This window comes from Cupressus sempervirens, chromosome 7 (assembly GCF_028749045.1).
Source record: "Cupressus sempervirens isolate cs-2001-9-10 chromosome 7, ASM2874904v1, whole genome shotgun sequence".
In the NCBI taxonomy this organism is placed as follows: Eukaryota; Viridiplantae; Streptophyta; class Pinopsida; order Cupressales; family Cupressaceae; genus Cupressus; species Cupressus sempervirens.
In genome coordinates, this window is record NC_143124.1 from 160,487,025 (window position 1) to 160,507,656 (window position 20,632).

General features: G+C 34.7%; 1 protein-coding gene across 1 annotated transcript; it reads right to left on the reverse strand.

Moving 5' to 3' along the window:
- Window positions 1-853: 853 nt before the first annotated feature.
- LOC149546008 (subtilisin-like protease SBT4.14) lies at window positions 854-6,421 on the reverse strand. Its single transcript, XM_089793878.1, has 10 exons — window positions 6,327-6,421; window positions 6,056-6,153; window positions 5,384-5,530; window positions 5,137-5,242; window positions 3,059-3,587; window positions 2,859-2,962; window positions 2,491-2,709; window positions 2,290-2,398; window positions 1,660-1,873; window positions 854-1,398 (listed from the first exon to the last, which is right to left on the reverse strand). Exons 1-10 carry the CDS (start codon window positions 6,413-6,415, stop codon window positions 854-856), a joined length of 2,160 nt encoding a protein of 719 aa, XP_089650004.1. The 5' UTR covers window positions 6,416-6,421.
- Window positions 6,422-20,632: the final 14,211 nt, after the last annotated feature.

Below are 20,632 nucleotides of genomic sequence, written 5' to 3' on the forward strand. Positions count from 1 at the left end.
GGGTGTCAAATTTAATTTCCAACAATAAGAAAAATACGGAATTTTTTTTTACCAAAAAATACACCAGAATCACGTGACAAATATACTGATGAGGCTTTCAGAGGAGGACGAATGCCAAAGAGGGATTGACTGGAAAGTCTGATGGTCCATTGTTATGAATTTGGCTGGGAACTGTGGCTTTTGGAATCGGATCCCAAGTCAAATGAGCAATCAAGGGGATTGGAACTGTGGAGATCCAATCAAGATGATATGTCAGATGTGCATCCGACTGGTTCCAATCACTACACTAGCTAGGCGCGTTTGACAATGCTGATGAGAAAATGTGCTTTGTATAATGAGATGAATCGTAGGAAGTGGATGATATGTGCCCCTCAAATGTCAATCAGATCGGTGAGAATGCTCGATGTCTCAGTTGAATCAGATGTCTCTGTGTAATTATTCTTAGAATATTTCTACAAGATCTATCCCATAAATCATTCTCTACTTCCATAGTAAAAATATTAGCTTGCTTTATTATGTTTAACCTTAATTTAATTGAATATCCATCTTTCTTAAACATAAAGGGGAAGATGATCTATTTTAAATCATGCAAAGATTAAAGCATAACACATCATGTTTCCTATTATGTTTTCATGATTAGTTTCACAACATTTTGAATCTCAATTACGTCATAGAAATAATCTATACTAATATATTTGTCGTTTCCTAGTGGAACATATAATTGTATTAGAGCTTATGAGCTATTTAAATAATAAAATGTCACCAAATTTCCAATGTACACCTTTTGTATTATTCATTTATAGGAAAGGACTCACAAAGTCTTAAATGGTCAAGTAACTAACTTTGAAAAAATCTATTTGGGAATAGCATAGATAGTGATTGGACTTCTAACAGTGTAATTAGCATAGCTCCATGTCAAGGACCCTGAAAGCAATGTGTTGGTAGCAATGGGTTCACCTTCAACTGTAACATTATATGTCAACTTTTGGTTTAGAGAAGAAAATGTCAATGTATCTGGTTCAACTGTCACATTAACACCAGAGGGTGCAAATACACTAGCCATGTAGTTGCTTTCTCCAATACCTACATTAGTAACTGTTCTAGGAAATATAGCTTGAATAGGCTCTCCTGGGATGGCAACAACCATTATTGAAGGGTAGTTAAGTTGTCTTCCTCCATTCTTAGATTTTTGTATGAAGTCACAACTACTAAAATCTCCTGTCACCAAACGTAATGTAGTATCATTGTAACCTTCCCTACAGAGAAAATTGACATAATCATCCATGCTTGCATCATACAAAAGCCCTGGATCAATGGCCATAATTGGATTTATTTGTCCAGCCCCATACCCAAATTCCGCATCTTCATTTCCAACCAATGTTGGATCCATTACAAATGCTACATCATAATGTTAAAATAAAAATATTACTTTTTGGTTATGATTAATAATTATAACTTCTCTATCTTTATTATAAACATTTGAGGTAATAAATAATAAAATTAATATATATTACCATTCTAAAATTGTAAAAGAAAGATTCAAAATATAATTTTCCACACTTGATTAAAAAAGTATAAAATATTCAAGAATGCATCTAATAAAAATATTTAATAAGAAGTCATGAACATGTTTTATGAGAAGTGAATGTAATGTTATACCTGTAGTCATTAGAGATGATTTTATAGCAGCAACAGACCAATCATTATGGTGTGACTTAACAAACCCTGCAGCTCCTGATACATGTGGGCACGACATAGATGTTCCAGATATTATATTAAAGTCAGGAAATCTTGTGTCTTCTTCATAACTAGTGAGTGGTGTATTTTTTGACCAAGATGCTAGAATGTTTACTCCCGGTGCAGTAATATCTGGCTGAACAAGTGTAAATACAATAACTAAATACTTAATACTAATTTAAATTTCTTAATTACTTTAAAAAAATAATAACAAATAAAAACAAAAAAATTCTAATGCAACTCTATGTATGAAAAGGTGTTATTGCATCATCATATTTTAAATAAATAACAATTCTTTCCTATTAATTACTGATAATTCTAAGTCTGCTTTAAAAAATCTTTTCTCTTATTTTTCCAAATTAATATTTAATATAATTTATGAGCTATCATATAAGGAATGTGATCATATCATTTTCTATTTTGTGGAATAACCTAATATTGAGCTACCCATCAATTTCTCATCGATATTTTTTTTATTATGTATAAGAAACTTTAATATTTGATTAGAACTAGTAAAATCTTAGTTTAGTCTAATTTTGAGAAAATAAATACCTTGAGAATGTCAAAAGTAATTGGATTGTATCCTCGAGATGAGAAGGAAGCCACAATGGGTGCTAGTACTTTGGGAGTCGTAGTTTTTTGAATTTTTGCAATAGGAGAACTAATGAAATGCGATCAATAGTAAGATATTATGGTCTATAATAATTATTAAAAAATATAAAATTACTTTAAATATCAATTTGAGAAAAATACCTAGTAGAGTTGATGTAAGACAATATGACTTCTGCTTGTTTAGTTGATATTACTGTCGTAGGAATCAAATATGGAAACGCCACGTCACTAAACGAATCTTGTATTAAAACAAGACCAGCTCCACCAGCAAGAAAAATAGAATAATCTAGTAGACCTAGAATGGGATTGCAAAGAAGTATGCTTCCTTTCACTTCGGTACAATTTAGAGAGTCACAAGCACTGAAAAAGTTCATAGAAACATTAAAATTTTGAGTTTTTAAACAAAAGCATAAATTACATAAATATTAATTCAATAGGATATAAACAACTCCAAAACTTAAATGTGTGTGTTTTAGTTTAGTATTTAAAAAAAAAAATTTCTTTGTTACCTTGAATAACTATGATTAAATCCAATTGAAGAATTGGTGAAATTTCTTCCATCTATTAAAGGATACCATGGTTGCTCCATTGTATATGTATTTATAGAAGTTCCCTATACAAGATGAAAATCACAAAATTAGTCAAGAAGAAGATTATGTTGTTTTATGAAAAATAAAAGGATATTTTTTGGTTGATGTTTGATAATTACCTCTATAGAGATGTTGTTTCCTAAAAGAAGTTTAGAATCCATCTTGCGATCAATGGTGCTTGCAGCCACCGTTAGAGACCAGGGAGAATAATTGATAACTGATGCCTTCCAAGGTCCAGCATTTCCAGCTGAATTTGATACCAAAATCCCCCTCATCATTGCATGAAATGATCCAATGGCAATGGAATCCTCAAAGTAGTTGATAAGTAAGTTTACACCAGTTGAGACAGAAATGATATCAACACCATCATAGATGGCATCATCAAATGCTGCTAGAATATCTACATCTGTGCATATTCCATCAAAGCTAGAAATCCAACAAACCTTATACATTGCAACCCTTGCACCAGGGATCCCACCTCTTCCCTCTCCTTGTGCAATTCCATAAAGACTAGTATTTGTTATAAAATTTCCAGCTACTGTAGAGGAGGTGTGCGTTCCATGACCTTCTCCATCTCTTGGGGATAAAAAATCACTTTTAAATATTGGATTTGATATAGTGCGATAAAATTTTGCACCCACTAGTTTCCTGATAATTTACCCATGCAAAAAAAACCCCTTTAAATATTGGATATGATAAATTATAATGGAAATACATCTCACAAATTTAGTGGCAATTTGTCTATATGAAAACCCATAATTACTGATTAATAAATGATTGCTCAAAAAAAGTCCCACTAGTTTCTTATGCATATTTTTAGCTACATTATTCATTTAACAATATGATGAAAAAATGCCTAAAAATGAAAATAAACAAATAAATAAGAAAATGTTAAAGCATATAAAAGGAATGCTAGAGAATAATAGAAGATACAATTACTCATATCAATAAATCATATTTAGAGTTGCTAAATGTCATGATTGGAATGGCTATCGACATTGACATTTTTCTATTATAGATAATGTAATAGATAATATCAATAGACAACAATAATATATTGAAAAGGGTACTTTAATTAAGTGCACATTATTTCAAGCATCTAAGTGGAAGTACCCATACATGCTCATACTAAAATGTATATTTCTCCTTGAGCAAATAAAATATCTTTGTAAAATAAATTACAAAAACATGTTTTTTAAATATGTATAATAGAAGTAATATAACTTTAAGTAAAATACAACAATTCTTATATAATTTAAACACATCAGTTTTCCACAATCCATCATGTATAGCAACAATTTCTAGAAGAGATTGTGTTAGAGCTTTTGTGTCAACTTTTTGGATCACACTCTGTGATCCATCATTAGGAAAAAAGAGAGCTAAAGGATGAGTAATAATATATTGTAGACCATGGTGAGGGTAATGGAGGTTAAAAAGAAGGGGAGGACCAAGGGCTTGAAGATCAAGGTCAAGGAGAGAGGAGAGGACTATTGGAGTTATTTCAATTTTCTATTATAGTATGAATTATGTGAATATCATATATAAGCTATTTGCTTTATTCTTCTTGAATTTCAAATATACAATAATTTAAGTTATATTAGAAAAATATAAACTTTTAATATAATCTTAATTTTTAATTTTTAATTTTTTTATAGGTAATCGGTTGAAGTATTGAGTATTATTTATTAAAATAATTTATTATTATGTATTAAGCTCAAGTAGACCCAAACCTAAGACCTCCTAGATGGTAGGCTCACAATTTACCATTATATTGTAGGTTCTTGCCTAATATGATATTATTTGTTATTCTATATTTATGAAAGATTATTTATAATAATAAAAAATAAATTTACAAAAATATAAATTTTGAAATTTAATATGAAAATGACTAATAAAAAGTATCCATATGAATCTAACATATATAAATAATTGGAAATCAATTTTTTTCATTTTGTAATCTTATATTTAACCTATAAAATTTATTATTAATTATTTCAATATTAATAATATTTACAAATAATCTAAATTTTAAAATAATAAGCTTTTATCATTGAAATGGCCAAAATTTTAGGATGCATTGTATTGTTCTATGATAATTTCTATAATATGGGTTTGTTATCTAATAACATTTTTAATGACTCATAAATGTAACATATGAAGTATGTTTATAAGAAAATGAATAAGAAAAAACTCTAACTTGTTGCAGGTGGGGAAATCCGATGTTGTTTGGCATCCACCTCTCCACTTAGATGGCACTGGACCAAATCCAACATCATTGAAACTCTCTGATTCTGGCCATACTCCTACAACAACACATCAATATGACAGTTACTAACTATGACATTGTAACATGATACATTTCAAGTCAAAATAGCACAACTTGTTGAAATATTATATAAAAAATTAAATTAGGGGACTAACTAATTTGATTCAGATAGTTTCACCTGTGTCTAGAACACCAATGATGATATCGCTTTGATAGTCCAAATTACTATTTTGTGCAGATAAAGGAAAGCCAATAAAATCCCATGACCTAGTTGTTAAAAGCTTCAATTCCTTGCTCTCAAACACAGAAACCACTCCATCCATATCTATACAATAAAACTACGGATATAAAATTCCATGGTCCAACATTGCAATAATGACTAAAATGAAAAAGAAAAAAGGTAAATATTTTCTATTATTGTTTTAATTATGACCATGACATCAAGGAGGAAAATTCTTAAATGGAATTCTTAGAGAGTGTAAAGTGTTTTCATCCTTCTCTTTCTTTTGTGAACAATTTGATGCAATGGTGCAAAGGATATTTATATTTCTCTTTTCTTGATGAGTAAGTGCATCAATTTGCATTAGTTAAAAAAAATTCAAAAATAGAAAAGGTTTGTAGATTATAGATCACACCCTCTTTTTCACTTTTCTAAAGTAACATAGACTTTGTTGTGCTTAAATTTGTTTGTTGTTGTTTTTACCATGTTCTACTCTTGCTCTTGCTAAACTTTTTGGGCGTGCTCAAAAAACACCTTTCTTTATTTTTGATATCATATACTTATCCTTTATCAATAAATGTGTACAAGAAAATATGCATAAAGAAAAGAAGTTTTAATTTCTGCTCTTACTTGAGAGTTGCTGGACATGGGAAGGAGAAATCATAGCCGCAAATCCACCAAAGCTCTTCCAATAACTATATTTCAATGATTCCTTTGCCATCTCTCGACTTCAGCAACACCAATAGAATTATGTGCAATCATTTTAGTATGTTAATTGTACACAAGTTTACACAAAAAAATTCTAAGATTCAACTTGTATAGATAACTCATCAATTCAATCTAACACTCGTAACCCTAAAAAAGGACAATAGATTATAGATAATAGGCAAGGTGCAATAACCTTCCATGAAGAGATTCAAGCATATCAAGGTGCAGTGTAGAAGCTGTTGTGTAAGAATGTCCACTATCTTGTGACGGCGCACTGCCCATGTAAACAACATACAGCTAATTTCACAGAACCATTGGACAATCAGAATGGTGAAAGTTTAGCTCAACATAATCCTTGGGCTAATAAATATTCTATAGTAGTGTAAGTAGGAGAATAAATCATACATACCTTTGTATCTTCTTCTGAAGACGCTGCCATGCAGAACATTTGAGATTGCAACATTATCAGAATGAAAAGCATGGAGAAAAGAACACGATTTGTGCTTGGGGCAGCCATTGCAATTGCAGTGCTTATCATTACCACCCAAAAAATAACTCCACAGAAAACTAAGATGAAAATGAGTCCATGTTTATAGAGGCATTTGATGCCTAAAACGATTTGAACTCGCGACCAAATTTCTTTGGAGAGAATGAGATAACATCGAGCATATAAATGCAATTGAGAGAAATCCATTGTATGTCGATGATCTTAAGAGAAGTTTTCATTGTATGTGTAAAAATAAAATAAATGCCAGAGATTTGAAGATTGGAGGAAACATAGTATGGCATGTCGGCATATTTCTAAAAGACAACGGAGAAAGTCGAGATCAAATCGATGACAATAAGAATAGAAGAAACAAACCTACATTTTTCTACGCCATCTCGTTTTCCTATATGAAAATTCAAACAATGGGCATTGTTTTTTCAGTCTATCTTGTATTTAGTTAATGAGGAACTTGATTCTATTCCGATTTGTGTCTTTTCTATCGTCTCTCACATTCTCTATACTATTTCATGTCTTTAGGGTTCGTTTGGTTGCTGGAATAGAAATAGAAAAGTTGGAATACGTTTTCCATTTTCTGTTTGGTTCGTCATTTAGAATAGGGAATAGGAATATGTTTTCCAATTTGCCCTCTAAAATGAGCTTATACCCATTCCAAAAAATACCTGTTATTGGAATAGCCATTCCTATTCCCAATATTACATGCCTATTCTCCATTCCTATGTCCGCGACCAAACGGACCCTTAAATCTTTCACATTATTATGATTTTAGCCACTTTTTAATGATTTCAACTTAATGATTTGTGTTGGTATTGATTGTTTGGTGGTTTTGTCTAACAAGTCTTTTGAATAAATGGTCTTTAAAGTGCTTTCTAATGTTTTTGATAAGGTACACTTTTCAAATTCCAAGCACAAGTGGTTTTTATTTTCATTTTTTTACAATGCTTGTAAATAACTAGAGCAATAGATTTACATTGTTAGGTATTATCTCCTAAAAAACATGCTTTCAAAATAGGCCAACAAATGTTAGGCTTTGCATTGGATTCGGTTTGATGGTTCACAAAACCTTACTAAAGGTCTTTTATTTTTTGTTTCAATTGGACTAAGGCTATCATCTTCAAACATGGTCCATACTACATGTCCATGCAATTGCTCTTATATCCTTGACACCAGATCTCACTATCTCAATTGAGAAGAAATTTTATGTGTAGATCATCTCAAGTTTCCCTATACATCTCTCTTATGTTAAAACTTTCTAACTGTCATTGTTGCTTCCATAGGGAAGGTCATTTACTTAGGTGTCGAAGATCATATCAATATAATGTAGTTACACATGAAGAGTCAAGGGAAAGGGCTATTTGAATGTGTGACATACAATAAAAAAGGTTGAATTAACCCAAAATCCAAATAACTTGCAATTGATCATCAAATTCTTAAAATGGGTTCATGGACTTCCCACATGCAAATTACAAATATTAATTCGTTGATAGGCAACAATGAGTTTATTAGAAGCTAATTAAATTGAAAGATATAACTATGAAAAATCTACTATATGAACTAAAGAAGTTGGATAAAAGTATATGCTTATATCTACTTCACTAAACTAACTAAATTCAAATAAATTATAAGATGTTTATATATTATTTGCAATCTATAGAAGTGATCTTTATTAGCTACAAGGTGTTTTGAACCTCGACTATTTAATGTAGGTCACAAGAAAAATATGTTTATGAAGTATTGGCTGTTGGGAAAACTTAATGTTGTTCTAGCTAAATGTGTCTCTACTCTTTTTCTACCTTGAATATTTTGTGTTGTACATCATAGGGCTCCACTAAATTTAATCAATGAACTATATCTTGACTACTCCAAATGGTGATCATTTAATAGCCATTACTCTTTTCACTTTAATCCAAAAATATAAAAAATATTGACATTATGTTTGAGCTATTGTAGAACCTTTTTTTATGACCCACAATAAGACTATTCAATAAGATTTTGTGAGGTTCTTTTGGATTCTCTTGAACATGAAACACTTAAAGTTATTTGAAAAGTGAATTATATACTTTTCTAGTTTTTAATGAAATTCAATAGCTTCAACCCCTACCCATAACATCTATTTTGTACATTAAAATGATGTTAGAATGATTAGAATAACTGAGAGGGGGAGTGAATTAGTTATCCTCAAGTCCAGATGTACCAATTCAACTTTTAACAGATTCAAACAACTTAAACAATCTCATAAAACAACTCAGTCTAGACATATTATATCATCAACAAATTAATATTCATTAACTCTATGTTTTGTGTATGTGCCGCCTAACATTAAAATAAAAAATTGTAAAATAACATCCATAACATAACATTGACACAAGTAAATAACACTTTGACACTGGGATTTAATGCAGATACACAATTTGGAAAAAACCACCAAGTAACATACTACCACTTTTCACTCTTCTAAAGTGAGCTCGGTTAAGAATCAACCTTGTTAAAGGTCACAAAATACACTATTAGGTGTGACCCTATTAAAGGATTTAATCATCCTGTTAGGAGTGACCTTCTTAGAGGACTTTAGATCATTGTATTAGTATGTCATCTTGATTAAAGGATTTACAAAATGGCAGTTAGGTCAACCTTGATTAAAGGATTTTGACCACCATAATGATTAGAATGTAATAGTAGATTTGTTTAGTAAAACAAAAATCACTTTGAAAATTTAGACCTCCATTCACTCATTTGGTTCATTGATGGGCCTCTACTATCATCTCCATCATTGATTTGCTTTGCATCCCTTCAAGAAATCGCAATTGACCAATCTCTTCTAGTTCTCCTCCACTAATCTATTCTTCATAGATTCTCCTTGTGATCATCAATAAAAAATGAACCAACCTTAGAAAATGTCTCTTATGCTCCCTTAAACAGGTAATTTTGATCTTTATCCGCTTAAACATCATCATAGATCTTATGGTTAGATCAAATTCATCAAATCCTTCAATCATTGTGTTCTCCTTCTCCCTTCTAGAAAATTCTCATCAAATCCTTGTCTTTGATTGATTAAAAAACTCTCTTCATGCATTAAATATGCCAATTCATCAATCCTTATCATACACACAATTTGACTAATCCAAAATTTCAACTATGTCAGCCTCAAATCTCAATTCTTTCACAAATTATAACTTTTGTTGACACTTGAAAATCACTAGGTTCTTCTTCTTAGTCATCATTATGTAGCTTAGCAATCACCATACTATCTTGCTTGACATTGACTATCTCGCTCGGTCATTACTGGTACTTGGTCAATACTAACATTTCCTTCATCAACTTGCTCAATCATAGCTATCACTTAGCTTATACTGTTTGTTCTACTTCTTCTTAAGTTCCTTAATCTTTTGCCTCATTTGCTTCATTGACCAACCAACACTGATACTTGGTCAAGGTTAGAGTTTTACTAAACTTCTTGTCATCTCACTCATACATCACTTCACACATCTTCTTAACTTTATGTACTGATCAAACAACACAATATCTTGTCAATGACTAAGTTACCATGTGCCTATTATAATTCCATGATACTTAACTTCTCAACAAATTGAATAGCTCACCTTGCTAACTCCTCTTTTCAAATCCTCTTCATTAATCAAATGATATAACACTCTACACTATTAGTAGATGTCTCACTAGTAGGTTTGATATCAATGACAATGTAACAATTATTCCAATTGTAGTTTCCAATAATATCCCTCTTTGGTTTTGATGGAAATACCTCTAGTTACCGTGTAATCCAAAATATTCATTATTGCTTCACTGGATTTTTACTACCAGCTCACTCAATGTTTATGTTGTCTCTTTCTTAGTTTCATCATGATTCTCATTTATGCAATCTTTGGATGCTCCCTCTGACATCAATTGTAGTAGTATTAACTAAATGTTTCAAATTCTCCAATGACATACTACTCTCTCTTTGCTAATAACATCTTCTTCTATTGACACCATCTTCCTCAACTCATGGTAACTGCATAAATTCTCCGTCTTTTACAAAAATGCCAAAGATACCATTCTCATGTTTTTGACTCTATACTCATCATCCTTATGTCACTTCTCTAATTGATATTATCAGGTCACTTCCTCTATCATTTGGGACTTGACAACTTTAGGCAGATCCTAAAGTGTGACCTCATGCATCAATTTGTAAGATATTATGATTATAACAATTGATGCAATAGTACATATATTCTTAGTTTTCTTTAGGTAGGGGAATGACCCCTAACTTACCTCTTAAATACTCAAAAGAATCCTTAGATAGCATATTTGTGAATATTTTAGCTATCTTCTCATTTGTGTTTACATATTCCAATCATAATTCTTTGTCTTGTACCATATCTCTCAAGTAATGATACTTGATATCAATATGTTTGGTCTTTGTATGCATCACAAGGTTCTTTGATAATTTTATAGCACTTGTGTTATCAAAATAATAACAACAGGTTCAATGATCTCTTCCTTCATTGATTTCAACAATAGTTTGATCTATACAATATTAGAATAATTGACTACTACAACATCATATTCAACCTCTGCCATGGATTGAGAAATATAGTTTTATTTCTTGCTTGTCCATGAAACCAATCTTCTTCCTAGAAATAAAGCACCTCCACTTGAAATCTTTTCATCATCAATGTTGCCTTCCCAGTCAACATCTATATAAAATTTCATCTAAAACTTATCATTTTTCATGTACTATAATCCATAGTCTTCTATTACTTTCAAATATCTCAATATCCTTTTCACTACCATCATGTGATTTTTCTAGGATTAGCAAAGAATCTAGAAATAATTCCAACTGCTAATACAATGCTAGGTCTACTATTTACAACATATTATAGTTTTCGAATCATTGGCTTGTATAATGTTTGATTCACCTCGGTTGAATCATCATCATTTGACAATTTATATCTAGTCACCATAGGTGTTCCACCTAGTCTTGAGTCTTCCATTCCAAAAGTTTTCATGGGTAAGTGCACCAAGTTATGGTGCCAAAAGGGGGGTATAAGTCGACACCTTTTTTCTGAAATCAGCAATTTTTGAACTTCAACAAGAATTTGAAGATAGTTACGCTCAAAATTTTAAGATATGACAAAAACAAAAGTAGTGGTCCTTTGATTCTAGTTTCTAAACTACTCATTTTTTTCAAAATGGTTTAGTTTTAGGTCCTCAAAAAAGGGGGCCATAGAAAGTGGTACTGTTTATTCCAAAAAAACATAACACAGTACAAAGTGTGGCCCCCTAAAATTTTAACTTTTTTTTTGAAATTCTTTAATCGCTCTAGTCAAAAGTTACTTAACACTATGTAGTTTATCCTAGTTTTTTAAGGTAATTTTATAATGTGTATTTTTTGTAATGAATTTGTTACTAGACACATCCCAAAAATGTGAAATATCTATGTGCTCCCCCTAGAAATGATTGAAAACAAATCTAAAATCAAAACTTCTTTTTTTCAAAGTGTGTAGAATGGAGTCTAGTTTCTAAAAAACTAAGTTGTTACAAAATTTGATGAATGAGCTAAAATCTATAGTCCAATTAGTACATGTTGGTTTTTGACAAAAAATGAACGTACATTCAAAAGAAACTATAAATGAAAGGCTTGAGATAGTTCAAATAAAAAATAAATTATATGGTTATATAGCTAACACAGAGACCTACAATGTCATGTAACCTGATCTTATCAATGCTCAAGCACGAGGAATCTTGAAGGAGAGCACACAAGAAACATCAATCATATTTTCTATGTTTGTAGCAAAACACATCTCAGACTAGTTTATAGACTCCAAACCTTTGGGTTGGATCCCCAAGGAAAAACCAAGCCTTAGGCTTGGTAGAATGCAAATGTTTGAATATCACATATGCCTTATAGCATGCACACACTATTTAAAGCTTTTTAAATTTGGGTCTTAATAGCACATGTACGCTATAGTGCACACACACTATTGAGACCTAAATAGTGCATAAAGAGGGAAGAAGAGAGGAAAATCAAGAGCAAGAGAGTGAGAGGGGGATGGGTGTGTGTTTGTGTGTGCATGAGAGAGAGAGAGAGTAGGAGATGGGAGAGAGATGAAGTGAGAGAGAGTAGGGGTGGAAGAGAGATTATAGGATAGGAGAGAGAAGAAGTGTGAGAGAGAGTAGGGGTGACAAAGAGAGAGTATGGGATGGGAGAGAGAGATTGAGAGTAGGGGATGGGAGAGAGAGGAAGTGTGAGAGAGTGAGTAGGGGTGGTAGAGAGAGTAGGGGATGGGAGAGAGAGATTGAGAGTAGCAGATGGAAGAGAGAGTAGGTAGTGGGAGAGGGAGCAAGAGAGGGAGAGAGAGAGGAGGATGGGATTGTGTGTGAGAAGGAATAGGGCATGGGAGAGAGTGTGAGAATGTGAGAGAGAGTAGGGGTGGCAGAGAGAGAAAGTAGGAAATGGGAGAGGGGGAGAGAGAGTAGGGGATGTGAGAGAGAGAGTAAGAGGGAGAGAGTGAGAGAGAGAGACAGTAGGCAGTGGGAGAGGGAGAGAGGGGGGGATGAGAGTGTGTGTGAGAGATCTAGAGAGTAGGGGATGGGAGAGGGGGGATGGGAGTGTGTGGGTGTGTGAAAGAGAGAGTAGGGGATGGGAGAGAGAGAGTAGGTAGTGGGACAGGGAGTGGGAGAGGGAGAGAGAGGGGGGGAATGGGAATGTGTGTAAGAGAGAGAGAGTAGGGGATGGGAGAGAGAGGAAGTGTGAGAGAGAGTAGGGGTGGTAGAGAGAGAGAGTACAAGATGGGAGAGAGAGATTGAGAGTAGGGAGGGGGAGAGAGAGAGTACAGGATGGGAGAGAGAGATTAAGAGTAGGGGATGGGGAGAGAGAGAGTATAGGATGGAAGAAAGAGATTGAGAGTAAGGGATTGGGAAGAGAGAGTAGGTGGTGGGAGAGGGAGAGCAAGAGAGAGAGGAGAACATGAGTGCATGTGTGTGAAAGAGAGAGTAGGGAATGGGAGAGGGGGGAGAGAGAGAGTAGCTTGAGAGAGAGTAGGGGATGGGAGAGAGAGAGTAGGTGGTGGGAGAGGGAGTGAAAGGGGGGATGGAAATGTGTGTAAGAGAGAGAGAGAGTAGGGGATGGGAGAGAGTGTGAAAATGTGAGAGAGAGTAGGGGTGGAAGAGAGAGAGTAGAGAGGGAGAGAGTGAGAGTGAGAGAGAGAGTAGGTGGTGGGAGAGGGAAAGTGAGTGAGAGACAAAGTAGGGGATGGGAGAGGAGAGAGAGAGAGAGGGGGGATGGGTGTGTGTGTGTGAAAGAGAGAGAGTAGGGGATGGGAGAGGGGAGAGAGCGATAGAGAGAGAGAGAGTAGGAAGTGGGAGAAGGCGTGGGAAAGGGAGACAGGGGGATGGGAGTGTGTGTAAGAGAGAGAGTAGGGGATGGGAGAGAGTGTAAGAGTGAGAAAGAGTAGGGGTGGCAGAGAGAGAGTAGAGGATGGGAGAGAGAGTAGGGGATGGGAGAGAGAGAGAGTAGGGGATGGGAGAGAGAGTAGAGAGGGAGAGAGTGAGAGAGAGACAATAGGCAGTGGGAGAGGGAGTGGGAGAGGGAGAGTGGGGGGATGGGAGTGTTTGTGAGAGATCTAGAGAGTAGGGGATGGGAGAGGAGAGAGAGAGGGGGATGAGAGTGTGTGGGTGTGTGAAAGAGAGAGAGTAGGGGATGGGAGAGGGGAGAGAGAGAGAGAGAGAGTAGGGGATGGGGGAGATAGAGTAGATGGTGGGAGAGGGAGTGGGAGAGGGAGAGAGAGGGGGAATGAGAATGTGTGTAAGAGAGAGAGAGAGAGAGAGAGAGTAGGGGATGGGAGAGAGAAAGTGAGAGTAGGGGATTGAAAAGAGAGAAGAGAGGGATAGAGAGAGTGAGAGAGAGAGAGTAGGCAGTGGGAGAGGGAGTGGGAGAGGGAGAGAGAGGGGGGATGGGAGTATGTGTGTGAGATCTAGAGAGTAGGGGATGGGGAAGAGAGAGTAGGCAGTGGGAGGAGAGGGAGAGGGAGAGAGAGAGGGGGAATGGGAATGATTGTAAGAAGAGAGAGTAGGTGATGGGAGAGAGTGAGAGAGAGAGTAGGGGTGGCAAAGAGAGTATGAGATGGGAGAGAGAGAGTGAGAGTAGGGGATGGGAGAGAGTGTGAGAGAGAGTAGGGAATGGGAGAGAGAGTTAGAGTAGGAGATGGGAGAGAGAGAGTAGAGAGGTAGAGAGAGAGTGAGAGAGAGATAGTGGGTAGTGGGAGAGGGAGTGGGAGAGGGAGTATGTGTGATAAATCTAGAGAGTAGGGGATGGGAGAGGAGAGAGAGGGGGGATGGGAGTGTGTGTCTATGAAAGAGAGAGTAGGGGATGGGAGAGGGGAGAGAGAGTAGCTTGAGATATAGAGAGAGTAGTGGATGGGAGAGAGAGTAGGTGGTGGGAGAGGGAGTGGGAGAGGGAGAGAGAGGGGGGATGAGAGTGTGTGTAAGATAGAAAGTAGGGGATGGGAGAGAGTGTGAGAGAGTGAGAGAGAGTAGGGGGTTGGGAGAGAGAGAGAGTGAGAGTAGGGGATGGGAGAGAGAGAGTAGAGAAGGAGAGAGAGAGAGTGAGAGAGAGAGAGATAGTAGGTGGTGGGAGAGGGAGTGGGAGAGGGAGAGGGAGAGAGAGGGGGGATAGCCCGAGTGTGTGTGAGAGATTTAGAGAGTAGGGGATGGGAGAGGAGAGAGAGAGAGAGAGTAGGTGGTGGGAGAGGGAGTAGGAGAGGGAGAGTGAGAGAGAGTAGGGGATGGGAGAGAGAGAGTAGGTGGTGCAATAGGGAGAGAGAGAGAGGGGGGATGGGAGTAAGAGAGATAGAGTAGGGGATGGGAGAGAAGAGAAGGTGAGAGAGAGTAGGGGATGGGAGAAGGGAGAGAGAGTAGGGGATGGGAGATGGGAGAGAGAGAGAGTTGGGGATGTGAGAGGGGAGAGAGAGTAGCCCAAGAGAGAGAGAGGGGGGATGGGAGTGTGTGAGACAAAGAGAGAGGGGGGATGGGGGAGGAGAGAGAGTGAGAGAGAGTAGGCAGTGGGAGAGGGAGAGCAAGAGAGAGTAGGGGATGGAAGAGGAGAGAGATAGAGAGAGTAGGGGATGGGAGAGGAGAGAGATCGAGAGAGAGTAGAGTGAGAGAGTAGGGGATGAGAGAGAGAGAGTGAGAGAGAGTAGGTGATGGGAGAGGGAGTAGGAGAGGGAGAGTGAGAGAGAGAGTAGGAGATGGGAGAGGAGAGAGACACTAAGAGAGAGTAGGGGATAGGAGAGGAGAGAGAGTAGGGAGAGAGAGAATAGGGGATGGGAGATGGTGGGATAGGGAGAGATGTGTTTTGACATAGTGTATACACACTATAGTGCATACGCACTATGTGAAATCACCAAAAAATGGTCATAAAGAAAGTTTGGGTCCCTTTTGATCCATATTCTACTTTTTCTCTATTGTGCATTTCGTTGTTCTGACAGAAAACATGGGTTTCAAGCTGTTAAAAGTTAGCAAATACTATTTGAAGACTTTTTGAAGCTAGCAAACACCAAATTCAATCATTGGACACGCTATTTGAAGGGTTTTTGAATATTCTTTTTATAGAAAAGGTTAGTGCAGTCCTTTTTAAATATTGTTTGTTGATATATAGAGACAAATTTGATTATAATTTGACTTGTTATTTAATATATAATGAATTCATTGAAATTTGTATATTTGAATGAATTGTTATTTCAAAATGGTTAAAAATTTGGCAAGTTGTTTGATATATATTATGTATTCATTGAAATAATTGTAATTTTTATATGTATTTGAATGATTTGTAATTTACAAATTGTAAGTAATTCAGATGTTTGAGCTATTTGACATGTAGAAATCATCATCATGCCAAGAAAGAAACCAAAAACTTAAACAAATGAAGATAGGGAGAGAGATTTGGCAATGAAAAGAGATAAAATGAAACTACTACATGAACAAAAAAAATTGCAAAGCAATAATGAAGAATTGAATTTCAAAGAGGATCAAGAACCACTAATACAAAGAAACAAAGAGGAAGAATTGGAAAGACAAAGAGTACAAATGAGATTGTTATGCCCAAGAAGACAATTGAATTGTGAAGCTACACCATCTTCCAATGTTGGAGTCATATTGTCCTCTCATGTTGAAGAGACATTAATTTGTAGATCTGATGATGTACACACTCCATCATGTCATGTAGAAGGCACAACATAAATATATCAAGTAGGTGATATTTCATCTTTTGCATCTTATTGCCAAGGCACATCATCTTCAGTTCAAGGTATGTAAAACACTCAACCTTATGTTGATGTTGAAAATGTTGTGGGAATGGAAGAGATTATAACACCTTCTAGAATTCATTTTAGAAGACCAAAATATTTGATTTATATTGATACTAATATTTTGAAATCAATGCCTGGCAAGATTATCAAACGTACTTGTCAAAGAAAATTTAATCATATGTGAAGATTATTCTTTGAAGAATTAAATATTACAGGTCAATGCCAATTATTTTTTGAAATGATCAAGAATTTAAAATTTAGGCCTATCATGAAGATTCTTGGGCTAAGAAAGATGGACAATTTAAGTGAAAAAAGAATTGTAAAGAATCTAATGAGTGCTTATGAAAAAGTGGGTTCTAAATCACACACTAAAGATAGTAATATCACAAGATGAGTACTTACATCGAAAATAGTAAGTACCCAAATGAGGAAAGCTCAACTCATGAGAAATATAAGAAAAACATTGAAAATTGGTAGAAGTACTCTAAGGAGAGCTATGCTAAGGCATGAGAGATTGGAAGATCCAACAAAAAATGAGTTATGGACATTTAGCGGTAGAATAATAAGAAAGGATAAAGAAATTAGTGAAGCTTTGAAATCATTGATCAAAGATATTTGAAAAAATAATACACGTGTTTCCCCTAATCAAAAAGATGTTGTAAGAATGAGGATTGGTAGCCAAAATCGTGACCCACATGCAAAACATTTTTTGGACTCAACTCAGACACAATTTTTTGCAAAATCTATTGGTATGTATCCTCAAATTCGAATAAGTCAAAGATTTTTTGAGATGGGTAAACCTTTTTATGTGAAGATAAATCACACACGCACAACTTGTTGTTGTAGGATACATATTGAATTTTTTAACCATTTTGATGTTTTTAGGCATATATGTGTGTTTTGTATTTTAAATTTGTTTTGTAGGATTGTGACATGAATGAGCCACCAAGATCTTCAAGGGAATTCATATTTAACACTTTATATTTAATAGGGGATGACCAACAATTTTACAAGATATCATGCTTGGATAGCACATGCTTATTTTGTGGTTCTTTGCAACTTTTATCAACTTGTGAACATATGGAACACATGTAATTGGAAATGAAATAGTAGAATACGAAAAATTTAAGATAGTGACATATGCTCTAAAAGATGGGAAATAGGGTAAAAGATGTGATTTAGTCATTGAAAAGATTCTAGTGTATGAGTTCATAAATATTTTTTGTGAAAAGATTATTTACGAGTATGCAAGGCATACACATAGAGATCGATGGCTCGATTTGCAATTCAAGTTGTGCAAGGATATGTTTCTATTGGATACCATTGTTTCGGTTGTAGACTTCATAGAGAACTACACACTACAACCACAAAATAAGGTGTAAGAAAAGTATTATATTTCTCAACAAGTTTTCATATTTGTTCACATAACATTCATGCATTCACCTACAAGTACAGAGGATGATAGGAAGATTTTGAGGGAGTACCATTTTTACATAAGCGATGATCAATCACATTCTATGGAGTTTGTACATGGTTGTTTTCAACTATTTTATGGAGATTTGGTTAATAGGATCATAACATATCATTAGCACATTATTTGGTTAGAAAATTGCGCATCTCAATTCAAGAATGCACAGATGTTCTATTGGTTGAGCAGGATGCATAGGTTGTGTAGAATTTAATATATGTGGAATTTCACATAGGCTAGTCATAGAAAGGGAGACCACGATGGTGCAGGCACATACATCAAAAGAGCCTTAGCTCATAAAGAACTAAAGTACAAAGATGGAGCAATATTGACAGATGCAAAATCCATCATCTAGTGGTGTAACCCTAAAATGGGTCTAGGTAAGGAAGGTGAGTCTATAGTTCATAGATTTTTTTGGTTGATATATAATACTAACATTGCACCATATGAGGATTGTTGCACACTAATAGGATCTAGTGAGTTGCACTCTTTTAGAAGCTTTGATGTAGGTTCATGGAGTATCCACACTCAAAAAATGGCATTCTATTGTCCATCATGTGTAGAGGAAAATTGGGATGACTGTGAGTCAACTAAATGGGTGGATAAATAGGATATACGGATTTTGGACCCAATTGACACCTATCGTCCCCACAAGCACTGGAAATAGTAGAGATGGATTCATCTATTGACTTTGACTGCTTGTCTAATCTAGTGAAACTTGGTAATATATATATTTATATATCTTTTTAGTTTCAATATGTAGCTTTATAACTTTTATCTAAGTATTTTCTGAATTAATGACCGCATTTTTTACATTTGTCACTACAGGCCATGTTTTTGTTGTTATTGCACTTGAAGATAATGAAGAAGGTACATATTATTATTTGTGTCATTTGGTCCAAGCCAAACAAAAATTGGATCACTTGGTTATAGATGGTGAAGGTTTAGAGTACCATATCAGTGCGGTGGTTATAACCGACACATGGCTTAGATGATATTCATGAAGAACCCTAACTTGTGGTTATTCGATAATTGGCAAATAGAGAGGAAGATTCTTCATTATTCAAACCTTGTTGTTGCATCAAATGTCCACTTGATAAAATATGGTAGAAAACCACATAATTAGATTCTTTAGAAAGTTCATGAGTTAGATTACGAGGCATTACTTGAGACATTAAAATATAAAGTAGATCCAGTTGGTTCATTAGATTGAATAGGGAGAGAGGGAGAGAGAAAGAGTGATCAATTGGATCCAAATAAAATGTTGCAACCTCTCCCCCATGACTGTCCACATGATAAGGTGGGTATATTTATTCTGTGTAAGTGATGAGATAAGTTTAAATCACAAATTTTATGTTTTGATTTGTTTAGAATCTAGATACATTATTTGAATTTATGATAGATTCTTTAATAGGACCCATTTTTCAGATTAGTCATTTGAATTAGTGAAAGTTTAGAATATGTTGTTTAGATCAAAATGTAATGAAAGAACATGAAAATTGTTAGAATGTGAATTTTTTGTGATGTAAAGTCATGATTGTGTGCATGTAACCAGAAACTTGAAACTGGTGAAAGCAAAGATATAATAGGAGAAGTTTCCAAGACTCATCAAACCATTTAGTAAGCTACTTGATCATTGCTAGAAGCTCAAAAAATTAATTCTTTGCATTTGGAACATTGTGACCAATTATAATATTATGACTAACATTCTTTTATGTTTTTTTTTTTTTTTGTCATCTATAATTATTTTAGATAAACTCCAAAACAAATTTATTTTCGAATCATAAACTTATAAAACCCATCTTATGAATTTTTCAGATGTTGTCTATTTGGAAGCATTAAGACCAAAGTGTATGATCTTTGGTTCAATCCTAGTCACAAGATTCAAGTTTTTAGCATATGTATGGGTTCGGGGGTCAAATACTTTAAGGATGACCATAGGTTGTTATGTTTGTTCACTCTTGGTCTCAAGATTGTAAAGTTGTGATTGTGTGGAAGAATCCACACCCTTAAGGATAATAATAGGTGGTTCATCAATGTTTGATTTATAGCCTTCCTTTTTCCCTTTAGACCTAATCATGTTTATGTTCTCACAAGTTGGATCAATCATATGTAGTTGATCTTTGCATCCTATTTTTCTTCCTAGAACTTTCTTCTTGTTCATGGTTGGGTAGGGGTTCATTGAAAACCTTATGGTAAATATTAGTCATGAGTCCATCCAT